We start from the raw sequence: 25,596 nt of genomic DNA on the forward strand, positions 1-25,596 counted from the left end.
GACATCACGCACAGAGTCTACAGAGAAACCAGAAGGAGGCTGTTGCACTTCCATACCTTTCCTTTGAGGAATGGTTCTCAGTGCAGGGTGCCCAGCTGGCGTCTGGATGGGGACCGGGCAGGGTCTGGACCGCTGCGGGAGGACCTGAGGCTTCACTGCGCCTTCACTGTGGAAAACCTAGCAACTGAGGCTCTTGACCTAGTGTAACTGCTAACTTAAAGGGTTAGTTCTCTCTCAGGGCTTTCAATTTCTGTCATCAGCAGCAGCCACAGCAGCAGCAGCAGCTGTAGGAGACACCCATTTTTAAATGGTCTGCTTTCCACGTACCAGGCACTGTGCTGAGCATGTGATCCACGTTATCTCAATTAATCTTCCTGTAATTCTTTTGAGGAACTGCTCTCCGTAAACGAGGAAATCCCGGCTCTGGACTTAGGCAAGACTCATTCAACAGGAGGCTGTGAAAGCAACACTGAAGGAGCCCAGGAGGCCCTGCCCTTCTTCCCCAGCATTCCTGATATCCCCGCTGCTGGCATTGGGGAGGGCGATTCGGTCGGTGGCAAAAGTGCTAACATGGCATCATTCCATAGTTGCTTAAATTACATGCTTTTAGACAGCACTCCCGCATGATGACGTGACAAATGGCACATTTACCTGTATGCAGTAATGGGCCACACATGTACAGGTTATGTGAAGTAACTGGCGTGAAGGGACTTGTAAAACTAAGCAACAACAAGGGACAAAGTTGCGGTCGGAATGTTGGCCTGAACAGCTCACTTCCTTGCCTTAATTGGCGTCTATCTTGGTGTTAATTGACTTTGAGTTAAGAGCCTTTCATACAAGTCGAGGAAAACTGACCTTTGGAGCGCTGGTGACTTGTTGGGTAAATGTGCCTTTATGGGCTTCATAAAATGCAGATTGTGTAAATACATACTCAGGAACTATTAAAAGCACTGAGTGGTGGCTGGACTAAGGCTCAAAGGTGGCCTTTAAGATTCCTGAGTACTCAGTAGTCGGACGTTTATGAAAATGAACATCAAAGATGGAATTACAATTTAGGAAGTGGATCTCCTGGCTTGCAGTCAGAGGCATCACCTGGGGGAGCTTTTCAAAAATGCAGATTCCCTGGGCCACACCCCAGAGAGGCTGGTCCAGGATATCTGCGTGGGCTGCAGACGTGTGTATTTTTAACTAGCCCTGCTGACTACTGACTCTGAGTAGGTGGTCCAGGACCAGCTCTGAGAAACAACAATTTCAATGCTATTAGCACCTCCCTCACCTTCTTGCCTGGCCTTCTGCACCCCTACCAAAGAATCCCATCCAGGGAATACAAAAGACAAGAGTACTGTACCTAGAAGTGGAGAGCTCCTTTGGAAAAGGAACGAGTGCCCTCCCCATCTGTGCCCAGCACACCAAGAGCCAACAGGATGCCTGCACGCTCAGGCTGGCACAAGGAGGGCCTCCTTTTGGCCCTGTCACAGGGAGGGAGGTCTACTCTTCTAAAGCCCACAGCAGCTGAGGGTGACCAACAGATCCGTGAAAAGGAAAATCAAGGGTGAAGGCTCAGCATGAAGCAGCCAGCATTTTTGATACAAACGGTCTGGTGCCCTTATAGCGACCTCCAGCCACCCTAGACTGCATGAAGAGAGGCAACTATCACAATGTTTAAGAGTCTGCTGCATCTGGAAAAGCACCTCCAATTCTGGGCCCCCACTTTATGAGAGACCCGGTTGAACCTGACCCCTGATAAGGAGCCTGGGATGATGCTTGGCCAGCGGAAGAGAGCAAGCACTGCCTTCACATATCAGCAGGCTGGTCAGAACAAGAGAACTAGTTGTTGCTGCTGAGGAGGACAGTGGTTTCACAGAGGAGCTTGCCGACAATCAGAGCTGTGTGCCCAAGTCACCGGGCACGGGGGCTCCTTATCGCAGAAGTGTCCAAGCAAGGACTGAAGGGCCATCCAGCGCAGTAGAACAGGGCATGCTTCTTAGCTCCCTGAATTGGTAAGATCTTCAGATCCTGTGTTTCAGTCCTGGGAGGGGGAGGAGTGCGGGGTGCTTTCCTATGGGCAACTGTGCCCTCGACCATGAAAAACGTTATCCTCAAACGCTTATCACCGCAGCTCACTACAAGATTTGTTTTTTCCTACCGGACACAGAGATTACCAAATTAAGTATCAAATGTGGTAATGTGGTGACTTGAGTATTCCCAAGGCCAGCAAGTGTCAAATCCATAAACAGTTTATGAATGAGCATAAATTTTCAACAATCAAGAATGAGCACTTGTTGGTAAGAGTTCGTGTGTAATTTATTGAAAAATCCACACAAGTTATATAAAAAGTGGCCAGTATTCCCACTGTAGGGGTATGCTGCCACAGAAAGGCTAACGATCCAATTTACACCAACATGCTACTAGTAAAACTACTTAAAGAGAAACATCTAGTCTTAAAAACCCCAAAAAAGGGCCTAACGTTTTCAAGGAGCAGATTGTTTTCTTATGCGCTACAGCACAAATTTGTTCTCACACGTTTGTTTGAATTAAGTGATTCTTAATTTCACCTGCCAATTTAGCAATCTGCTGGTCTCCAAATAGGGGAAAGGAGGAAGGGCCGACTTGCTTGATCTTTACATGTGTGTTAGCACATTCTTTTGCATTATTATCCCACACGGCTGTCCCAACCTCCGAATTAGCATTCTTGCTCTACTTGAGAAATACTGAGGCTCACGGGATGTGAAGTGCTTGCCCAAGGCCAAATTGGTTGGTCACTATTGAATGAGCTGACCCTCAACCCTGGTCTCCCTGGCTGGGAAGGGTTCAACGCCACACCACCCACAATGAAGACCAGCTGTGCTGTTAGCTCTACAGCAAAGCTGTTGGGACCTTTAGCACTTTCTAGGAGGTTCCAACCCCTTGTCAAGACACGTTAGTACAGAAAGAAATGCACATACTCAGTCAACTGCAGGAACCTTTAGGAGTGTCACTGGAGTAATCCCAAGTTCATCTGCCTCAGGCTTCTGTGAAGGGAACTTTTTTGAGGGGAGGAACAGAAGAGGGGATGGTAGAGGACTTAGGGATCAACAGGAAACTAGAAACCTACAAATGAGGATTCTACATAGGAGATTCAGAAAACATCAGGCCCAGAAAGTTGTGCTCACCTGCTATTTTTCTGGAAAGAAGTCTCTGAGCTCTTATTAAGTCATTAAGTTGACTCTGGTCCCATTTTTTTGGTTTAATTTTTTAACTGTGGCAAAATAAGCATCACATAAAATTTACCATTTTAACCATTTTTAAGTGTATGGTTCAGTGGCACTAAGTACATTTACAATGTTGTGCAAGACTGTGTCCCATTTTTAAGTGTCTGTGCTTCACATTTTCTCCTACTTCTGGGTGACAAGCTACAATTTTAAAACATGGCATCGGTTTTTGTGCGAGACATCTGTTTTAAGTCAATGTATTTTCATTTCTAGGTAAAAGCATATGATTCTATAATTCTGTTTTCCTTTAAATTTGAGCAAATACCAGTCCCACGTTAACAAAGGTTTGTCAAAAATCAAATGCGAGAACTTGTTCCCTGCAACAATAACTGGTTCCACTCCACCAAAGAAAAAACAAAACAAAACCTATATTTACCACTTCAACTATTAAAATAGATCACTTTGTATCCTAAAGGCATCTGGGTTACATCACCAAGTTAATAGGTCTTTCAAAGTTTCGGCAAAACCTTTTTTAAAAATAATAAAAAACAGTCATAATATTGGACAGCTGTAGGTGATCTTTTCATATGCTTTAGAATTTTTTTTGTTAAATAAAAGAGCTCTTGGATCAACAATCAGAATTTATTTCTTGTCTCTTATGATCTCACCTCACATGTAACATCAATTTGGTATCGTCTTCCCTTAGCAATTATTTGTTATCCAACTTAAATGAGATGGAACCAAGAGGAAAGGGCAAGAAAAGAAGGAGAAACATTCCTCAGAATATTCCTGTTCGCTGGTATGGATGTGTCTTGCCTTCTGAATACCTTCCAAAATGGCAGACTACTCCAAATGGCAGATAAATTAATGGTAGTGACAGACTGGGTGGGAGAGTCTTTTTTTTTTTTTTTAAATATAATTGACACATAACATTATGTTAGGTTCAGGTGCACATGATTCGATATTTATGTCTACTGTGAAATGATCACCACAATAAGTCTAGTTAACATCTGTCACCCAGGATCTTTAAGAAGAGGAGATTCTCCCTAGTCGATACCAACTTGGTTGGTTACAACCCTACAGAGGTTTGGCTGGCCATTCCCCTCTTCCCAATCCTGTAGTGTAAAACACATTAGACTCTCCGAGGTTTATTTTAACAATGACACACAGGGTGGAGATGAAATTCTAATTCAATTCATCTGGGGATGAAACAGATAGGACTAGAAAGTAGGAAGGGCACTGCATCCTCAACAGCATCCCAAACCACCCCCAGACATGCTCCACCTTGGAGTCTCTTGTGATACTGAGAATCAGAACATTTGCTGGGGGGGGGGGGGGTTCTGTTTTAGGGTGCGTGCCAGGGGCGGTGGGTGGACCACACCTGTCTAATTCTCCTGGTCACTGTTGTGCTGTTCGTTGTGGAACACGAGGAATGTGGAAGGGGGAATCCATCATTTACGACCAAAAGATCCGCATCATTTGGATGATCCAGAAGCACTGGAAGTAGGAGTCTGAAAACTCCACACTGGAATCTTTGGGCTTACAAGGGACCCTTTATAAGTGAGAAGAATGCCTGGCTGAAGGGGATGAACAAGAAGAAACAAAAGGGAGGGGTGGACAGAAGCCCAAGAGAAAGAAATTTTTAAAAATACAAGTTTCCTATCCTACACAAGCAGTGTGAATCTTGTTATCCCAGGGGGAGTCCTGACTGAAAACTGTAGTTTCAAAGCCAGAATGGGGAGCGGATCAGGTCTCACCCTGGCAGAATAGGGTAAGTCCTCCCAGCCTGGCCGCTGGACCTTTGGTTCTTGGGGATTGTGTCTTGGTCTGGAGATTTATTTCGTTCCTCTCCAAGCCTAGGTTTCTAAATGCCCTTGGCCACACCACTAGCTGTGTTTGGTACAAAGGATAATCCCAACTTTATCTGGGTTCAACTCATGCGGCAGAGACCTTAGAAAAACTTAGAGTAAAAAGCTACCATAAAACATGCTCTTATATGACCAGGTGATCAACTCTTCCCTTCCTTTCTTAGCTGCAACAACACCTGCTGGCTGAGAAGCGTGCCACGTTCTCACACGAATGTGCCAAAACCGCCACCCTTCCCATCCTGGCATCTACCTACCCCCACCCCACGAGACCTGCGTATCAAATATTACTTCCTGCTGTCTATGACCACACTGCCTTGGCAGTTAACATCAAAAGCAAACACATGGGGCGAACAGAGGCACTGGCGCTGGGAAGAAAAAACAAGCAGGGGTAATGTTTCATCAACTTTTTTGCCGGTGCCCAGGTGCAAAAACCTTTGACCATCACATGTATTTCAACTTTTCATCTAAGGGCTCATCTCTTCTCTCGCAGAATGGTGAGCTAAAAGAGGCCCTCTTCTGTCTCTACTCCCTGCCCTTTTGTCCCTGAAACACAACACGTGGAAGCCAGACCTCAGGACCCCTACCTGCCATCTGCAAGCGAGCCACACAGGGACAGCATTTGGCAAGCTCAAGTACTGCAACCTACTGCACGGGAGCAGACCAAAGCTAGCGATCTGTTCTGTCCTGATGGTTCACCATCTACACGGACCATGTTTACCTGAACTGACTGTTTCCACCATCTTTTTCCTGTCTCTCCAAGGTTCCACAACTTAAGGGCAGCAATTGTCATGAATGTTTAACATAGCGCCCCAAACAGGACTGAAACCAAGGCCAGATGACATCTGCTCACGGACATATCCCAAACCACCAACTAGCTGTGTGACCCCAGGATACTCATTCGACCTCTCCAGACTGCAATTTACGTGTAAAAGAAGATAGCTGAGATGGTATTTTCTTAAGATCCTCTCCAGTTCTATAATTTAATGGTCTAATTGCAACCATTTCACTCTGTTGAGAAAGGGCAATGTATCCTCCACTTTCACCAGGGCAATTTTAACAGATCAGTGCTGTGTTTCTGCAGAAGTAACAATACTAAAAACAAAAACAAAAAAACTCGCTTGGGTTATTCCCAAGTTGTAGACTTGATCTACAAAGTAAGTTGGTTAATTTTGTTCTCAATTTCACAGCCCACTTGACCTTCCTCCAATAAACATAACGACACCCTCCTTGGAACAAAGCTTTCTGCAGCAATGCCTCTGCATTTAATTAAGGCCAGAGAGAAAAGTCCTGCCCAGGTATGGTAGAGCAACAATTATTAGCAGCCTCTTTGACTCCGGCCTAGTCTGCACCCTCTAACTAGTTTGACTAATTTGAATTTACCAACCTACCACTTCATCATCTCTTTGCTTCAAAACCTTAAACAGCTTTGTCCTACCTAAAGAACAAATGTTCAAATAACCACTTCATTAGCTTGGCACTCAATAGCCTCCCAAAGTTAGCCTCAGCGAAGTCAACCAGCTCTTTCTCTGAGCTCCCCCAGCATAAACCTAAAAGAGGAGTTTCCTGCCTATGGAAGAAACCTTTGGACAAGAGATGCTTCCTCCCTATATGGCTTGACCTGTGCCTCCCCACAAAATACCACCACCATCCTTACCTGAGTCCTGTAAAATTCAAGTCCCTTCCTGTTAAAAGTGAACTCTTCCCTGACTGGTGCAGCCAAAAGTACTTACATTCTGCCTGGTATTTTTCTGTTTTAAAAAAGAATATTATGCCAACAAACACATGAAACGATGCTCAACATCACTCATCACCAGGCAAGTCAAAATCACAGTAAGATATGGCCTCACACCTGTCAGAATGGCTAGTTTCAAAAAGACAAGAAATAACAAATGTTGACGAGGATGCGGAAAAAAAGGAACACTTGTGCTGTTGGTAGGAATGTAAACTGGTGCAACCATTGTGGCAAACAGTATAGGGGCTCCTCAAAAATTAGAAATTGAAATACCATACAATCTAGTAATTCCACTACTGGGTATTTACCCAAAGAAAACAAAACTCTAATTCCAAAAGATATATACACGCCTACATTCATTGCAGTATTATTAAAATTGCTAAGCTAGGGAAGCAACTCAAGTGTCCATCAATAGATGAATGGATAAAGGTGTGGCACGTGCATATGCACTCACAGCAGGAGATATTCCTCAGCCATGAAAAGGAGCTGTGGCCATTTGCAACACCCTGGTTAGACCTCAGGGTATTATGCTAAGTGAAATAAGTCAGAGAAAGACAAATACCAAAGATTTCACTCGTATGTAGAATCTAAAAAACAAAATAAACAAAGCAGAAATAGACCCATAAATACAGGGAACAAACCGGTGGTTACGGGAGGGGAGGGGGATGGGCAAATGGGTGAAGCGGAGGGAGAGGTACAGGCTTCCAGTTAAGGAATGAGTAAATAAATCACAGGGTGAAAGGTACAGCATAGGGAATACGGTCAATGGTAGTGTAATGGCATTGTATGGTGACAGATGGTAGCTGCCCTTTGGTGAGCACAGCGTAAGGTATAGAGTTGTTGAATCCCTATGCTGTATCCCTGAAACTAATGTGACATTGTGCATCAGCTATGCTTCAACAAAACAAAAAAGAATATTATGCTTACAAATAAATACGAATACGTTTTTTTAACATTAACTCTCCCTGCAGTATCTGGAACTAGAAGAGTCCTTCAATATTGTCATGTTATACAAACCCTTTATTTTAGAGATGAGAAAGCAGAGTCCAGAGAAGATCGACAACTCAGGTCGCATAGGAGGTTAATGGCAAAGAAGGAATGGGAACCTAAGTTTCTGGACTCCCAGAGCTTTATGCGTACGGTAACACGGTACCCATCTTCTTTGCTGCTCGGTATCCATCTGAGATCTGCACAGCACAGGTTGGATAACGCTGACTGTGGGAACAAAAAGGGGCAAGAACTGGAAGAGAATCAGAAGACCCCACATCATGCCAAGGCTCTAGGGGAGATGTCCTGACTCATTTCCAACTTGTCCTCGTCCAACTAAACTTGGCCCCTACCTTCCTCAGACCTTCCAACCAATCTACCCTGGAGTGGGAACAAACCCTCTCACGTATGAGTCCTCTACAGAATGACCACACTTACATTCTTACATCCAGAATGAGGGCCACAAGGATTCCCAATTTTCTAAGCATAAAGACTCAAAGGGAGAAAATTCAAGGACCAGCTCCCCTCCCCAGGGATTACAGTTGTATTTGTTAGTATCTGTGAGTTGAGAAAAATATTCAACAAACATTCACCGTGAATTGTGTTGTATTTTGATGAGGCTGTGTTTTATTATTCTATAAATGCAGCTATGTACACTGAAAGAGAGGAATAGATAAAAATGGGTGACATTATATATTTGGATCACAGACACCTAGAGTGCTTATGGGTTCTCAGCCACTCGTTTGGGAACTGCTGGGTGGTGGCATCAGATCAGGACTTCAGATGGGGTGTCTAAATGCTGGAGGAAGGGGAAGATCTTTAGTCTCCTATGTCCCTCCTGTCTACGAAAAATATGACAGGCTAATGAAGATACAACGAGAAGATCTACAGTCTGCTCCTTTCAGATTTCCCACTGCATCTGCCTCCATGTTGCAGTTATTACCATCATCAGTGCTGGGGTTTCTAGTACTTCTGTTTTGGGGGAACAAAGGGTCTCTCACCTCCATCCTCTGGCCTATTCTTGGCTCTCCTAGCAATGCTGCCTCAAAGTGGATTCACATTCCAGTCTCTTCCCCATCTCTCACCAGGAATCATCTCTAAAGAGTAAGCACTGACAAGTGATGGATAATTTGCATTTTAACCCTATTCAAATTTGGGTAAATGGTTTAATATGCATGCTAATATTCCATCATTATTCCAATTAAGGAAACTATTATGTTAAAGTGTTTAATCAGGAGAATTAAGGACAACTCCAGACACCTAAAATTAACCTCTAATAGTCTTGACATTCATTTCATTTAGGTGCAATTTGCCAAGCTCTAAGCAACTCCCTGCTTAAAACTTCTGCCTAGGCACGTGGGTATTCCTGATAAGACCTAAAAGCAATTCATTTCCTAACTAGATTGCTGTCTAAAAGAATAAACTAAAAGGGCTGCAATTTAAATACAATCAAATCCCCAAGCAGTCACATTCCAGAAGACTTAAATACCAGCATCTGGATCCCTAGGAACAACAATGCTATTCGCATCAGAAACAACACAACCACTTCCTCTTTCTCTGACCTTCTCTGTTTAATTACTTCCTGTGATTTCTTCTAGGGCTGAGCGAGCCCTGGAGCAGCAGGCTTTCCATACAAGACGGATTTGTCCTGGAAGGTGCCGCATGCCAGCTGACCCCAGACATTACACACAACGTGTTAAGGGCTCCGTATTTCTTTTAAGTGACGGATCTGTTTGGCCTCCTGGCATTCACCAAGAACTTTTTTTAAGCCGTAAGAAAAAAATTCTTCCAGTACAAGCCCATCTGAAATCAAGCTGGATCTTAAAGCCGGAAACCCTGCCAGGGATGGGGAAGTGGCTGCTTGATAATCTCTCTGTGAATAAGCAGCACCATCTTGTCCAATGAGCTTCTTCAACGAATGCCAAGTATGTGAAGTCGCCTTTGAAGACACAAACCTGGCAGCTGTGAGCTTATTATCATCACAAGCACAGATAGGCCCTTGCTACTCATAAAGTGGGGTCCATGGAGCAAGAGCACCAGCAGCATGTGGAAGTCCATTAAAAATGCAGAATCTGAGGCCTTACTAAATCAGATGCCTCATCTTGCAAGATTCCCAATGCAAGTTCATGTTTGGTCCTCCTCTCAAAATAACGAGGCTAAACCACAGGTTCAGGAGAACACTGTGCATGGTTATCCATTCTGCTCATAGGGACTTCCAAGGATAAGGTGGCTAGTTGTCTTTCCCAAAGAGGTACCTATAGTTTCCCTTTTTGTTTATTTGCTTATTTATTTATTTTGAGAATGAGAGTGAGAGAGAGAGAGAGACAAATGAGCAGGGAAGGGGCAGAGAGAGAGAGGGAGACAGAGAATCCCAAGCAAGCAGGCTCTGCACTGACAGCGTGGGGCTTGAACTCACAAACCATGAAACCATGACCTGAGCCGAAATGAAGAGTCAGGCGCTTAACTGACTGAGCCACCCAGGTGCCTCCACCCTTTATATCAGTACAGAAAAGGCCACCTCTGTGGGCCCTGCTTCCGTCTTCAGAGCTGAAAAGGAATGCAAGAAAGAAATGTCACCTCAGTTTTGAGGTGTGTTTTCGGGATCCAACGTGAGTTCTAACTTCAACTGCTCGACAGGAATATAAATCAAGCTGTACACACAATTTTTTTTATACAAGAAAACTAAAGCTCTATGAAGGGATACTCTACAAAAGTGGGACCTGAAGTCAAAGGACCTGGACTAAAAATAACAAATTCTGTTGTGTCCTCAGACAAGTTACTTAACCTCTCTGAATCTTTCCCTTGCCTGTCAGACATATTCCGTCCACGTGTGAGTGCACGTGTTGTGTACACAAAGCGCACACACACCTTAAAAATAACTTGAAGGATCTGTTAGGGGGGTTCTGGGAAAGGTATGTGGCTCCTTTAATGATCTGGATAACAAGGTCCTCCCACCCCAAATTTGGGATCCCAATGCCTGCAGCTCTAGGAGGAACCCTGCAGAAGCAGGGGAAGGAAAGAGAAAACAACTCTGGCAGTCAATCATCAAGATGATGCTGTCCTCACACCCCTAAGGCATATGAAAGTGCCCAGCACTCTAGAACGTAAGTTCCCTAAGGACAGAGACTCTCCCTGAGTCACAGCTCTGGTACCGTCTGGAAGACCGGGTGCCTGGTGCATTAGGTGCAGTAAGTGAATGGCGCTCAACAGCCGGGTCACTCCCTTTCCTCAAGCCTCACCACCCTGGTTATTTTACCCAATGAGATAATTTGTACACGGCTTTGCAATTAGAGTCCAAGGATCTTCCACAGTCAAGTTCTTTAGGTTCAAAGTCTACCACACTCAAAACGGATACCTGTAATCTGGTGTCCCTGAATCCCCTTGGCATAAATGGATGGTAAGGGCCTTAAAGCTGGTTTAAAAACAGCAGACTCCGGATCTGAAACCCGTTTAAACACAGATTAATAAGAAGGCAACCATTAGGCCTTCAGGGCCAAAAGTAACACTGAGCCAGTGAATACTACTCTGGCAGAGCAGACCTGCTTTGGAATTTTGAGCCTAAGAAAAAGCACAGATTTGATTTAACCTATTAAGTGAAGGAGAAAGATTTAATTACTACATTAAAACTATATTCACACTTACACAGCTTTAAAAGATCTGTAAAAATGAGTAAAATTATTGGGATGCTGATGATTAAATGAAACCTCTGCTCTAGCATTCACTTCATTTCTTTGCTGAAAATATAAAACATAAACACCAACATGGCATGCAAGTAGACAAAACAAGTCATAAGCCAACTTACTCCTAAAAGAACCTTCAGCCCCCACCCCCATCCCATCCGAAGACTACTGACTCTTAGAAACAATCTGAATGACATTGGTGATGGATTTCTAGACCACAGACAGGGATGGCAAAAAAGCCAAGGATGCTCCTATAGGTAAGTGCACTGACAGTAAGAGAGGAAGCAAGCTACTACAAAACAGGAAATAGCCAGCTAGGATCACTGAGTAAAAAAGGCCAGTAGTCAGCTGGGCCTCACTGATATTACAGCACCAAAACCAAAGTGCTACTCTAGAAGGACCTACCAGCACAGCACTGGAAAGCCAAATAAAAAGCAGAACATGACTTCTAGAGTCTAATTCTCCTAGCAACTCCCTTGAGCAGGTCACTTCAGCTCTCACAGGCATAAAGTGAGAATCTTGTCTCTTGCCGCAAAAACGTGAAGGTAAAATATTGTTAATGGATATCCTCTACCTTGTAAATTCTGAAAATAAAGGATACCTTGCTATATGATGTGAGACACTAGAGGTGAGGAAGTCCCACTGAATTCCCAATTCATTAGGCACTGTGCTAAAATGCTTTACCTTCACAATTTCATTTCCACTTTTTAACAGCCTATGAATAAGACAGTAGAGTGAGCTTCATTTACATTAACCCAGGGCTCCTGGCTTAAAGCACTGGCCAGGAGCCTTCAGTCAGTAGAAGGCAGAGGCAGGGCGTGAGCCCCAAAGCTGTATTTCTTCCACCCCTCCTGGAAGTTTTGAAAAAGCAATCTCAAAGTCTTTTTAGATGTAGGTACAGTAAGAATACTACTTTATATTTTGATATAAGGTAAAATTATGTTTCAATTAATGAGTATTTGCCTTAACCAATTAATAAACGTTTGCAGAAAGCCTACTAAGGGCTCTGCACTCTGCAAGGTTATGGGCCTAAGGGTGAATAAGCTCTTATTCCCACACCTAGAAGGGCAGATGAGCCAACCTTCTTTGTGCATTCTCAGGGCGGGAGGCAAATACAAAGTAAGTAGTGCTTATCTGAAAAAATCAATACTGGAAGCCAGAGCCAAAGCAACGCCAAGGAGAAAAAAAAATAAGAGAAATAAGTAATGAAAAGACAAAGATGTCATTACCAGATGAACTAGGAAAGACAATTAAAAAACTTAAACTGATAATTAAATTTAAGCACTTAGGAATGGACCAAAGGGAATATATCTAAGAATGAAAACAACCAGATTTGAAAAATCATCATTTCAGTACACACAGGAGCCAAAGCCATACATTTTAGAAGCTGCCCTTGTTCTAATCTCCAGCTCTAAAATGCTAGGATGAAGTCAAGATCCATTTCTTCACCTCTGCACTCTACGTGAATGCAAAGGCAGAAATTTTGTTTTTACATAAATATTAAACTACCCTTTGAGAGTAGCATAAATAACATAAGCACAATTTGCTACCCTGTATGTGATATGCCACAGATGAACACACTGCTGACAAAGACAACCTGAGAAATTAGTTATACAACAGCTGCTACTTAATTTAGTGAACTCCTATCCTATGCCAGTTACTATCAAGTATTTTACTAAAATCCTGGCCTGACTTCCTTCCCATGACATGGGACACATGTCAAGCCATGGCAACAATTCTTCAAGCATCTTAGGGCAAGCACACAGAAAATGCATTTTGCTCCATAGGGCACTGTGTGCACTAGTATAAATAGTCCTTCTATTCCAGTGACTGAAAGCCCCAGGAAATGTCTTAAAAAAAAAAAAATCATCAGTGTTCTGGCCTTAAATATTGATTAAAAAGAAACATTTACAAGAGTTTATCAATATGACTGTGTCTCAGAAAAACCAACAACAACAACAACACAAGAGCCCAATTTATTTAAAAACCAGCCAAAATAACCACACACGCCAAAACGTCCTGCTCTGCCTCTATTATCATCTTGTTCAGTTTCTGAGAATTTTGCTGTTAGATTGTGTAGTTGTGTTCAGTCCAGTAAAATAGGAAGTATGCCAACGTTGGCGTTCATCAGCACGGCCGTCTCCAACTTCAAGTGTTAAGACTCCATCAGAACCCTGCAGCTACCGCAAATTGTTAATATTGTGATTTTCTGCAGAGATTTTCCTGCAGAAGCAGAAACACAGGCCCCGGCTTATTGCACTCAAAATCTTCCACATCCCAACTCCTCCAACAGTGACTGGAATCAAAATGGTTTTGAGTTATCAATCACAGACCACTACCACCAGATAGTTCTGCACCCAATTTCCACAAAATGAGCCAAAGGATACCTATGAACATGGATTTTCTCAGAGGGGGCTTATACACACTGCAAGTTAACCAAATACAATGATTGTAATCGTTGCATTCTGCATTTGTTGGTAGGGACAAAGAATTTTAAAATAATTAAATCCATTTTTTTAAATTCAACAGGCATTTACAAAGCAATGTGCCCAATAGTATTGAGCCAACAACTAGAAAACTAAGCAGTTGAGAGGTAATCCTGAATCCAAAAAGCTCATATTCTACTAAGAACCTAGAATCTAGCTACTAAGAACCCAACGCTAAATGGTGATAACTGCCATACGGTGTGGGGAAAAAATGCTCTAAAAAGTCCTCAGTTTTGACTCGAAGAGTGGAGGGTGAGGAAAGTCTAGGAGGACTTCATAAAAGGAATGGCCACAGAACTGGTGGGGGGGGGGGGGGGAATGAACAGAATTTCACTTGTTGAAGGGAAGGAAGAAAGAAAACTTCAGAATAAAGAGCACGAGTAAGCAGACTGTTGAGACAGAATAGTTTTGGTATTTCTATTGATTCACTTTGTATATGTTTTATTTGGCTAAAGGAAGTGGAAAGCAAAGGGGATCAAACATAGCTAGAAAAGAGGAAGCACTTGCTAAATCCCTGTGGAAACAAGCCTAGCAGATGGAGAGAAGCCCAAGCCCACCACCTAGAGAAAGATGGATGGCCTCAAAGTAGGCACTTAATTTTATACAATGATAATGTCCTGGCTTACAGGCTTGTTAAGGTCTTTCCAAGTTTTGTTTTGTTTTTTTTTTGTCTTGCTTTCAAGATCTTCTGATGAATGGACCAAGATTCCAATTCCACAGAGTCAACTCCATGTTTTTAACATTTAAGGATTCTGTTCATGTGGAGTAAAACATCCCGCTAAAAAAAAAAAAAAGGTTTGTTTATTTATTTATTTATTTATTTATTTAGAGAGAGAGAGAGAGAGAGAGAGAGAATATCCCAAGCAAGCTCAGCACTGTCAGCGTAGAGTCCAACTGCAGGCTTGATATCACAAACCTTGAGATCATGACCTGAGCCAAGATCAAGTCAGATGCTTAATGGACTGAGAGAAGCAGGCACCCTGAAACATCCCTTTTTTAAGGCTGATGCAAAGAAACTAGATCAATATTTGTCGTACCAGGTCTAATTTACACAACCGTTATTTCAATAAATGTACAGCTAATGTCCAGCAATAACCAACTCTGAATTCATACGATTATCTGAAGGTGTATCAAAGAATTTTCAAGCCCATGTTTACTTAAATTTACTTTTGAGAGACAGAGAGAGAGAGAGAGAGCACGCAGAGGAAAGGAGCTGAGAGAGAGGGAGAGACCGAATCTTTTTTTTTTTATTTTAATATATGAAATTTATTGTCAAATTGGTCTCCATACAACACCCAGTGCTCATCCCAAAAGGTGCCCTCCTCAATACCCATCACCCACCCTCCCCTCCCTCCCACCCCCCATCAACCCTCAGTTTGAGAGACCGAATCTTAAGCAGGTTCCACATTCAGTGCAGAGCTTGAGGTAGGGCTCGATCCCAAAATTCTGGGATCATGACCTGAGCCAAAATCAAGAGTCAGACACTCAACCAAGTGAGCCACCCAGGCTCAGTATGTGAGCCTCAATTCACTTTAATTCCGTATGTGCCTTGTATCATTTTCAGGGAAGATAAGGGAAGTGGAAAAAATTACGGCATGACAGACTGTCACCAATACCAAAGAATTAGGGACAGACTGACAGAAACAGTGTGAGCTCGGAAGTCAGAATGACTAAGGCTGGCCACCCTGTCTTCTTTTCAGACAGTACCTCATGGTGGTTAAAAACAGTCCATTCTGAGCCAGGCTGCTAGAGTCACAATCCAGCTCCTTCACTTACTAATGATAATGACCTTGGACAAGTTACTCAACTTCTCCCGGCCTCAGTTTCCCCATCTATAAATGGGGACAGTAATGCCACATCTACTGGGGGGATTGCTGGGAAGAATAAATGAGTAAAGTACTATAAAAAAATGTTTGCTATCTTAGGCAAGCAACTTTATTTAAGCTTTCTCATCAGTTAAATGCAGTAGCTCCTTCATAGGGTTGTGTGAAAATTAATAAGCTGAGCCTGTAAGAAATCTATCTCAGGGCCCTGCAAAGAGCCAATACCAAACACCTGTTTTATGCCTGGTGCTGAACCGTACGCTTTACATGGGCTATCTCATTTAATTTTCACAACTCCATGAGACTGGTAATATTTACTCTCATTTTATTCACTCAGATAAAACCAAGGTGATATGTAAGTAACTTGCCTTTGATCAGAAAGTGAGCAAATGGCTGAGCCTTGAGCCTTAAGTATAAATTAAATGCATTTAACTCAGGATCTTTAACTGGCACCTGGCTGAAATGGCAGTTGTAAAAGACATTTTTCAATTAGGCTGAATGTTAAAGACAACAGGGAATGATTCTTAGTTTTGTAAAGCGTGATAGTATTGAGGCTTCGGAAAAGCATCCTCATCTTTTGGAAAGCTAAAGTATCTAGACATAAGGTGTTCTGATGTCTAATTTCTTTGAAATGGTTCAGCAAAAATATTTAAGTTTTTTTTAAGGGGAGACCTTTCAATATTAGGAAAAACAGGACTAAGGACAAAGCTACAAGTCCATTCTCAGTGAGATATGTGTTTCAGAGAAGAGTTTATGAGAGGAACAAAATACCTAAAGAGCACCCATGTCTCCTGAGTTAAGCTTGCTTGAGAAGGGTTTCTTCATTTTGTCTATGAATTTCCAAACCATTCATGGCCATAATCAAATGCTTTAAAGATAGACAAAATGCACAGGATTTAAAAAATGTTTCCACTCTTATGTACAAAAGATCACTTTCAATAGTTTTTCGATGCTTTTTACTTTTGAATTATAAAAAAAAAAGTCTGTGGAATTATAAACCTTAACATGCATTTCTAGATGGAGTGGGATCAGAGAGTGGTCAGAGTATTTTCTATATGGAACCTATTTTTTAGGGCAATCGGCAAAAAGAGCAGACAAGCTTTCCTGAACTACCATATATTTACTAGCGGAGTTTTAAATCACATGGAAAGGAGCATTAGAAGACAAAACATTTATTATTTTTTAAAATTAGGCACAATTTTGCCACTTGCAAGATTCTTATTGTACTGTGATGCTAAATGTGACATTTATATATCTGTATCACTTAAAAAAAACCTCAAATATATATGGACTATCAAGAAAATCTATTTTACCTAAAGCATAAATATATCTCCCATAAGTCTCCAGTTTGAGGTCACCAATTCTCTTTATATGTTAACACTCCTCGTCTACTTCTAAGAGGTATCTGCGGGAACTCAAACATAAAGCCATTTGACGAGAAAATAAAAGATCAAAATTCATACAGGGGAGAGGTAAATAAATCTAGCAAAAACCTAGGCTACTATGACTACTGTAATCAAGCAATGATTTTAGCTTGGAGCTTCCAGACAGAACCCCACAACAACAAAAAAGCAATCACAGCAAAGCTCTGTAACCCAGAGAGATACCTTCTTCCAGGCATTAACATTTAAAAGGAATTTTTCAGATGGGTCATTACATAAGAACTTGAAGAATATAATGGACAGTGTCCACAAATGGCAGTTTATAGCCCATGAAGCCTGTTTTCTTACAGGCTTACATTTCATGTCTCAGGCCAAGGTCATTGCATTAAAAGTAATCCCGGGAAGGCCACTTCTGCAGTGGGCTAAGGTACCACAGCTTTCTGCTTCTCTAACTGAAACCAGAACCTGTCCTCAAATACCCATTGTCTTAACTGGGCTTCTGACAGCAGTGGGGGCAGCCAGTTCCATGCTAAGCTGCTCTGAAAGCAGAAAATAGAGATAGTCATTTCTTGCTGGTGATTCCACCCAAAATCCTTTTGCTTTGGATATAAGATGGGGTAGGATGCAAAGCTGATATGCTCCGGTGAAAAGGGAGAATCCAGGCCAGTATTCCCAAGAGATGGAGCCAAGGAACCCAATGCAGGGCAAGTAGAACCAATCTCCAACAATAATCCCCAAGTCCAGAGGTTGCAAGGTAATGGTCCCTCCCTGCTACTACTGCTATTTGTGTGCAAAGACAAACAAAGACCCAGAAAAATACTTGTTCATTAGTCAAGTCCCAAAGGGAGGAAGGCCCAGCAGCATATTTCTTCCCCTCCATATTTCAGCCCTACAAGCGCAACTTTTTTCATTTTACCGTTTCAAGAACAGTCTATGAAGACAAAGCAAAATACCTAAAATACAAACACCGGCATAGGTGGTGGGAGGGCAGCGACAGGCACACAAGGCGGGATGCTCTCTAGCTGCGGGTGTCTGGCAAACCAGGGGTTACTGCAAATATCTCTGGGGACCACAGGAAGGAAATTCCCTTTCCCAAACACCAACCCTCTCAACACCCCCTCCCGCCCAGCCTGGCAACAGCAGACACCAAAGGATAAAGGGACATTTAAAAAAAAAAAAAAAAAAAGTGAAGTAGATTCTTAAGAGTAGAGCACAACATTCTGTCACCTGCTGCAAGAAAAGCCCTCCCCGTCATCCAACCCTGAGTCACTTCCCCTCTCTGCACTCTCAATGCTTGCAGGGGCAAAAGACCCCGGAGAGCAGCTACCCGAAGCCCCTATTTCCCCGAAGACAAGCTCTGGGCCTCCCCCCAGGGCGCGTCCTCACGGCTGCCAACAGTCTCTTTACGCCCAAGCCAGCTCCACTGCTACCTTGGCTAATGGCAGCTCTGAATGAAAGGAGCCGAGGCAGTCTCCGGATTTATGAATGTGCAGGGGAGGAGGGGAAGGATATCATGTGACAATAAAGGAGAGCGTCTTATTCACAAAAAAAAAAAAAAAAAAAAAAAAGTGGCTGGTGGCGGGCACAGCCACTGAGCAGCGTCAACAGCCACCGTGCGGTGACCACTCGGACCCGAAACCGACGACCTCAGGCGCCGGGCCCAGGAGCCCGGCCTCCGCTTCTCCGGCGATTGGAAACGCCTTGGACGGGGGTGGGAGAAAGACAAACGCGATTTCGCGACCGCAAGGCTGCAGGGAGCCTCACCTTGGCCTGCGGCTGGGAAAAAAAGGCACCCATCCCGCGGAGGGCGGTGGGTCAGACCCGGAGCCCCTCCAGCGGAGTGTCCCGAGCATTGTTCCCCTCGGGCTCGCGGGCCGGGCACGAATGCCTGTGCACGCGCGCACACACACACGCACACACACACCCACACACGCACACACACACCCACACCCACACCCACACACACACACACGCCCGCAGCACGTTGTCCCGCACGCTCCCGCCCGCCCCCGCCGCACACGACTCGGATCCGCCCCCGAGCTGCCCGGACCCCGCGGGGCTCCTGTCCCGAGCCCACAAGCGTGTGCACACACGCTCACACGCGCCGCGGGACCCCTCGGGCGGCTCCGGCGCGATGACCCGCCGGGGGATCCGGGCTCACGCAGACCCCCGCGCAGTCCGCGCCCAGTCCTCTCCTCGCTCCGCCGTGTTTTTATGAATGAAAATGTGGTATGCAAATGAGAGCGATTCAAGAAAACGAAATGGCGGAGCCTGGGCCCCAGTGGGCTCCCTAAGGGACCCGGGAGGAAGGGGGCGAGCGGCGGCGCAGGAGTCACAAAGTCACCAAGTGAAAACCCACCGACCCCAGGAAGCCGGAGAGGGGGTGTCAGGTCTTGGGCTCCGGCGGCCAAAGATTTCGGGGGGGAGGGGGTGTTTGTGAGTCCCCGGAGAAGGAGCGGGGACCGCCCCGAGGTCACCCGCTCGCCCTTGGCCCCCGCCGCGGCCACCAGCCGGCCGACCCAAGGCGCACCCCCGCCGGCCCGCAGCAGTCTTTGCCCCCTCCTCACTTCAACAAGGGTAGAAATCTCGCATCCCGAAGCCCACAGGCCAGCGAGTCGCTGCACCCCATGCCAAGTTCACCCAACCAGCGTCCCCGCCTGCGTCCTCAGCCCCGGCCCCCACGCTGCCCCCGCGGGGCACCCTCTTCCCACCCCGCGGCCAAACTTACTCGTCCGGGTGTGTTTCTTCGGTCATTTTCCTGTTCACCTAGACGCCTGTCCCGCGGCGGGCAGCTTTGCTCCCTTCATCTTCCTGTCCGTTCACCCCCCTTCTTCACATCTCCGGAGATCGCCTGATTTGGTTGGGGAGGGGGAGCCGCAAGAGATGAAGGGGGCGCCGCAGAAGGCAGAAGGGGAAGCTGGGCGACAGGAGCGCGAGGTGAGGTTTGGGGAAGGGGTGCAAAGGCAGGCTGCCGGAGGAGTGAGCGCCGCAGCGCCGCGGGCGAGGCAGGAGGGGCTCTGGGGGCTAGGCTGCGGGCAGAAGGGGAGAGATTTGGGCAGGGGACGGCGGTGGGGGAGAGGAGGAGAAAAACAAGCGCGCCGTGGAGCGGCGGGGACTGCTGAGAGGAGGAGGAGAGGAGGGCCGGCCGGGGGTGGGGGCTCGGTCCGGGGTCGCCCCCGGGGGCCGGGCCAATCACGGTTCCGGGGAGCGGTCGGCAGCCGGGGGAGGTGCGCCTGGGAGGCGGTGCAGGGCGCCCCGTCCGAGCCCCATCTCTCGACTCTACCGATTTACTCCATATTGGATTCTCACCGCCGCCAACAGGAGGAGGAAGTAGGGCGGAAGCGATGACGTCTTCCCAGCGGCCAGAGGTGGTGGAGTGCAAAAAGCTTCCTACTTGCGACCGAAAGAAAAAAAAAAAAAAAAAAAAAAGGGAGAAAAAAAAAAAAACTTTGTCCCGCCTACTGAGCATGCCCGGCTTCCTTTCCCCCTCCCTACTGGCTTCCACTCCCGGAGGAGCAGCGGAGCGGAGTTGTTTGTGCGGCGTCTGTCTAGCTCCGGATCCTTTTTCTCTCACGTTCCGGGTTTTAAGATGCCCAAGAATAGGGAGGAGGCGGGAGCCGGGGACTCGCACACATCTGGCTCCAGTTTGGTTCCCTCCCTCGATCTAAACCCCTGGATTAAAAATAGTGGGGGGCGGGGGCGAAGAAGAGGAGATCAGGGGAGGCGCCGAGGGGTGCTCGGGCTCAGAGGACCAAGTACCCCTAACCGTGGAGCAGGAGGGTGGGGGCGGCACAGGTGCTTTTTGCGGGGTTCTGAATGGCAGAGGCCTTTTTCTCAATTTCACGTGAATCTTGTGATCTTTGTCTTGCTAGTGGAACGGGCGTTTTTGGGGAATCGTTATTTGTACATTAAAAAAAAAAAAGTAAATCCAACACAGCACAGCCCAGAAACGTTTGCATTTCAGTAGAAATGATGGACTTCCTCGGGTTAAAAGGTAAGCCCAAATACATTTTAAAAATTATTTAGTAAACCTCTCTAATGTTGGTTGAGGATGCCCCTTGTCCCAGGCCCTTGAAGGCCGTAGTTACTGGGCCAGAGGTTACCAGCCCCGTGGGCTTTGGCACAGATGGGGCGATGGAGAGCTTCTGGATCCATCCCCCCCCCCCCCCACACACACACACCCCTTTGTCTTTAAATGATTTTTCTTGCCTTGTCCTGGGACCATGGGGCTGGGTGGGCCCATACTCTCCAAAGCAGCACTTTCTGGGCAACGGACAGGACTGGCTTCCTTGGCATGTAACCTGTCCAGTTACACAGGGATCTTTACTTAGTTTGAGTGTCCGCTGTTGCTGTTTTTTGGTTTTTTTCTCTTAATGTTTATTTACTTTTGAGAGAGAGAGACAGAGTGTGAGGGGGGAAGGGCAGAGAGAGAAGGAGACACAGGATCCCAGGCAGGCTCCAGGCTCCCAAGCTGTCAGCACAGAGCCTGATGTGGGGCTCAAACCCACAAACCCAGAGATCCTGACCTGAGCCGAAGTCAGATGCTTAACCAACTGAGCCACCCCTCTCCTGTTGCAATTTTGAAATTATTTATAGTGTTGGAACAGGGGTCAATATTTTTACTTTGCAGTGGGTCCCACAAGTTACATAGCTGTTCAGTATTTGCTTCTGAGCGTCTTGCTAGAGAGCAAGAGATACAGCCCCCGCTCCTTCCTACTCTTCAAGCACAGTAGACTTTTCCATCCTCCTGAATGTACCAAGAAAACATGCAGAGGTTTTAAGTAAACAGCAACCATGGAACAAATTAAGAGATTAAATATATGTCTCAAATACAGTTAGTATACGTAAGGGGTATATACATGCATTTGGAGAGCTATAAGTGTTCCAAAGATAGTAAGAGTATCACCTTGAGTCAAGGAGAAACTAGTGGTTTACCCTAGGTTCACGCTTATCACAGCCATGATCTTTGTGGACATGGATTGTTGTTCACCCACCTTTGATGCTGAGTGCTGGTATGTAGTGCTGAAAAGAGAACTAGACGGGAGGAATGCTAGGGTTCTGTTTATTTCCTAGCAGCCCTGAAACCCTGAGTAAGACTTAGCAATTCTTCAGTTTCTTTATAAAACAGGGCTAACAAGGCCAATCTTGTCTTTCTCAGGTTTGGGGGCCATTGACAGTCTATGAGAAAGCACTGAACAAAGGAGGATCTCATTGTTCTCTAAATCCCCATAAGGCTAAGGCATCTATCCAGTTCTCACCTTTGGGCATTGCTTTTCTCCTGGAGGCGCTGAAAGAGATCCCACTCAGTTATTCCTGAACTTCCAGGAACAGACATTTGTCCATGTCAGAAGTATGCATCCAATGGGCATCTCTATGGCTCCACCCTCCACTTTCAGAGTACCCAAATGGCAACGTGGCAGGTGAGATGAATTAATTTCTGCAGGTAGGCAAGTGAATTGGTGTCATCACCACTCATTAATCCAGTTCCCTGCTAATAGCAGTGAATGGCCCAGATGGCAGACCAGGCAGCCAGAGGAGCAAAGGAAAACATTCTAAAGTCCAGGAGTCACCAGGTCCCCACTTGGATACCCTGATGCCAGATTCCAGTTCTCTGAGCTTTGGGTTCGGCATCTGTAGTGTCAGGATAATACCACAACGTAGGATTGCTGGGAAGAATAAATGGCTACACAGTGAAGGTAGTGTGTTAATAAGCAGCACACTGCAAATAGATCGGTGGCAACCCTTTCTTCTCTCTAGCCAATTGTATTACCAAATGCCACCCCCCTTCACTCACGGTCCGTCATGTTCCTGTAAAGAAATTCTTCCAGTTCTCTTCTTCCTTGTTTGTCACCCAAAAGGACTTTTTGATGGAAATGTTCCTAGCAGGTCCTCCCTATCAATTACTGACTCCTGCAGCTCCGTAAAATAAATGGCAGTATTGGGCGAATAACTCAGATGTGTTTATTGATCTGAATAGCAGGGTGTTACCCAAGTCTGTAGAATTGTTACTAGAATACTAGGGATTTAGGACTTTAACTTAATAACGTTACTGAAAGCTAAATACCCACATCCGTGTCTCTCCCCCATAACCAGCAAAACGGGGCAGATAGCTCTGAACACGATCAATTCATGGTCGACTCAGAGTGAGATCGTACAGCTTCAAAAGTAGAGTCGGTCTTCTCACAACTTGACGCACACCCAGAGGAGCCCCCAGGAGGACCCCCACCTACCCACCCCTCAAGCCCGAGTCCGGGGCAGGGAAGCACCATTTCCCCCACACACACCCACCCCCTCACTCGGGTCCTTCCGCCGGCCGCGGGGAAAGCCCGGAGCGCGGAACCGGAGCGACCCTCGGAGGCCACCGGATGGGCATGCTCAGTAGACCCGCAGGTCTGGTTTCACTCGGAAGCCGGCCGCAGCCCCCGCTCCCTACTGCCCTGCACTGGCGCCGGGAGAAGCGGACATTTTATCTTTCTGGGCGATCCGCTCTCTCGTTCGCGTCCTTCGCCCCTTCTCTGCGTCCTCCCACCCCACCGGGGTCCGGTAGGGCCGCGAGTGTAGATCTTCCCCGGGTGGGGTTGCTGGTGGGATCTGGTAAATCACTCCCTCCAGCCCCGCCGGGGGCGCGCGCGGGGCGGGGGTGACTTGGAGAGGATTCTGCTGTGCCCTAAGGTTTGTACCGCCCGACCCGCCCGGCAGAAGGCCCCACTGCCGCGGCGGGCTCGCTCCCCGCCCCGCGAGGCGCGCGCAGCTGCGCCCAGGCCTGTCCTCACCTCACCCCCGTTCTGCCCCTTCGGTATTTCTCAATGACCGGCGCTAGGAGGACACTTCCGACGGGGGAGGGAGCAGGTATCATTAGCGCTGGGTTTATCAGTTCCTTCCGGTCTGCCCTGAGCCCAGCCCCGAGCGCCACTCGGCCGCGCCTCGGCGTCCCGGTGCCTTTACTATGTTTAAGTAAGCGGTCGCGTGTGCCAAGTGAGTTTGTAGCCCAGCTGTCTCCCCCAAGACCGGCCGGCAGGAATGGAAACCCAAGCTCTCGTAATGAAGGGGATGATGCAAACTTAGAAACTGACCCGGAGCCCGGGAATGATGCCCCCCCCCCCCGCGGCGCGGGGCGTCCCAGTCCGGGCATGAATGGCTGGAGCCAGATTGCATAATCTCCGCAGTATAAATAGCCGGCGGGCGGGCCTCTGACGCGCTCGCTCGTACCGTTATCGTGCCATACTTGCCCCGATGCCGCTCACTCCCAGCTCATTTTCCTTTTCGGTCGCGCTGCTGGGATTTTAAGTAACAGAGATGAAAGGCTCTTGTCCCTGTCTCCCTCCTCCCTTGAGGTCATATATTATGAATGAAACGCCAACCTCGCGGCTCCCCGAGGTGCCCTACTGCAGGTAGGAGACAGGCTCAATGTCAAGTGCAGCGGTCCACCAAAATTGTGTGTGCGCGTTGGGGAGGGAGAGGAAGCAGGGAATGAGTGACAGGGCTGGGAAACCTTTTGGTCGAGAAAATGTAACCGCTTAGGGTTAGCCTCTGGAGTTTCAGTCTACCAGCCTCAGTCGATTTCAGAGCGAATTCAAAGGGTCTTTCGACTGTGGCTGCTCGCTCTCCTAACGTAGGCCGCCGTCTCTGTAGAAGTACTGTTTCATTCTAGAACAGCTGGTTCCGTCTCTCCTCCGAGGCAGCCAACAGTCCTGACAGTAAGAGCCCTGGGACCTTTGAGGTTAGATGGGGTTGAGACGGGGGGGGGGGGGGGGGGGGGGGGGGAACTAGTGCAAGGAGTCAGTTCAGCTGTTCTCCAGTTCTAGAATTCATAGAACTCAGTTATGTCCAAAGCTGAGGAAGTATAAACACTTATTTCTTTGCAACAAATATTTCACAAATGTGTGGTCATTTTAAAAATGAAAGTATGCAGAGGGTTCCCTCCAGTCTTCTCTTAAAGAAGTTTCAATTTTTCTCAAAAGTTACCAGTTCTTTGCCAATGGGTTTCTCGCGTGTGAAAGGCAATGGTTAGGCCCATTATTTTTCAAATTCGAGGCCCATTCCTCCAATCTGCACTTAAAAGTGTGGGTACTCTATGAGGCAATGAGGATACAGAGGTGAGGAAAGAAACCCAGGGTCCCGCCCTCTAGGGGTTAGGTCGGGTGGGACAACAGGCCTTTAAAGAAAACGTTAGGGCAGTGGGGTACCCCTCTAAAACCTGGAGTAAGCCGGGGAGAAAGCAGAAGTTGGGGGAAGGAAGGCTGTCCAGAGAAAGGGGGTGCTTGAATCTGATCTTGAAGGAGGGTGTGAGTGTTGATTAGATAACTCAAAGTAAGGGCCTCTGGAATAGCCCAGTGAACACAGAAGCCCTGAGGTGTGAGACATGTGGGGGAATGCGGGAGTAACAAGTCCCAGAGAAGGCTAGGAGCCAGGTCAGGGAGGCCACGTAGGCCACACTAAAGGACTTC

The 25,596-nt window shown here is 46.4% G+C and overlaps 1 protein-coding gene across 2 annotated transcripts in view; it reads right to left on the minus strand.

Annotated features, from left to right (window-relative positions):
* The window catches only part of SPRED2 (sprouty related EVH1 domain containing 2), a 114,258-nt gene extending 91,695 nt beyond the window's left edge, over positions 1-22,563 (minus strand). The window contains exons 1-3 of one of the 2 annotated variants that reach the window (XM_042932477.1): positions 22,408-22,563; positions 20,459-20,539; positions 19,878-20,000 (exon numbers count right to left, since the gene is read on the minus strand). In XM_042932477.1, the coding sequence (XP_042788411.1) occupies positions 19,878-19,903 (26 nt within the window). In that variant the 5' untranslated portion in view covers positions 19,904-20,000; positions 20,459-20,539; positions 22,408-22,563. The other variant, XM_042932476.1, reaches the window with a different exon arrangement.
* Positions 22,564-25,596: the final 3,033 nt, after the last annotated feature.

The sequence above is a fragment of the Panthera leo genome, chromosome A3, assembly GCF_018350215.1.
Source record: "Panthera leo isolate Ple1 chromosome A3, P.leo_Ple1_pat1.1, whole genome shotgun sequence".
Lineage (NCBI taxonomy): Eukaryota > Metazoa > Chordata > Mammalia > Carnivora > Felidae > Panthera > Panthera leo.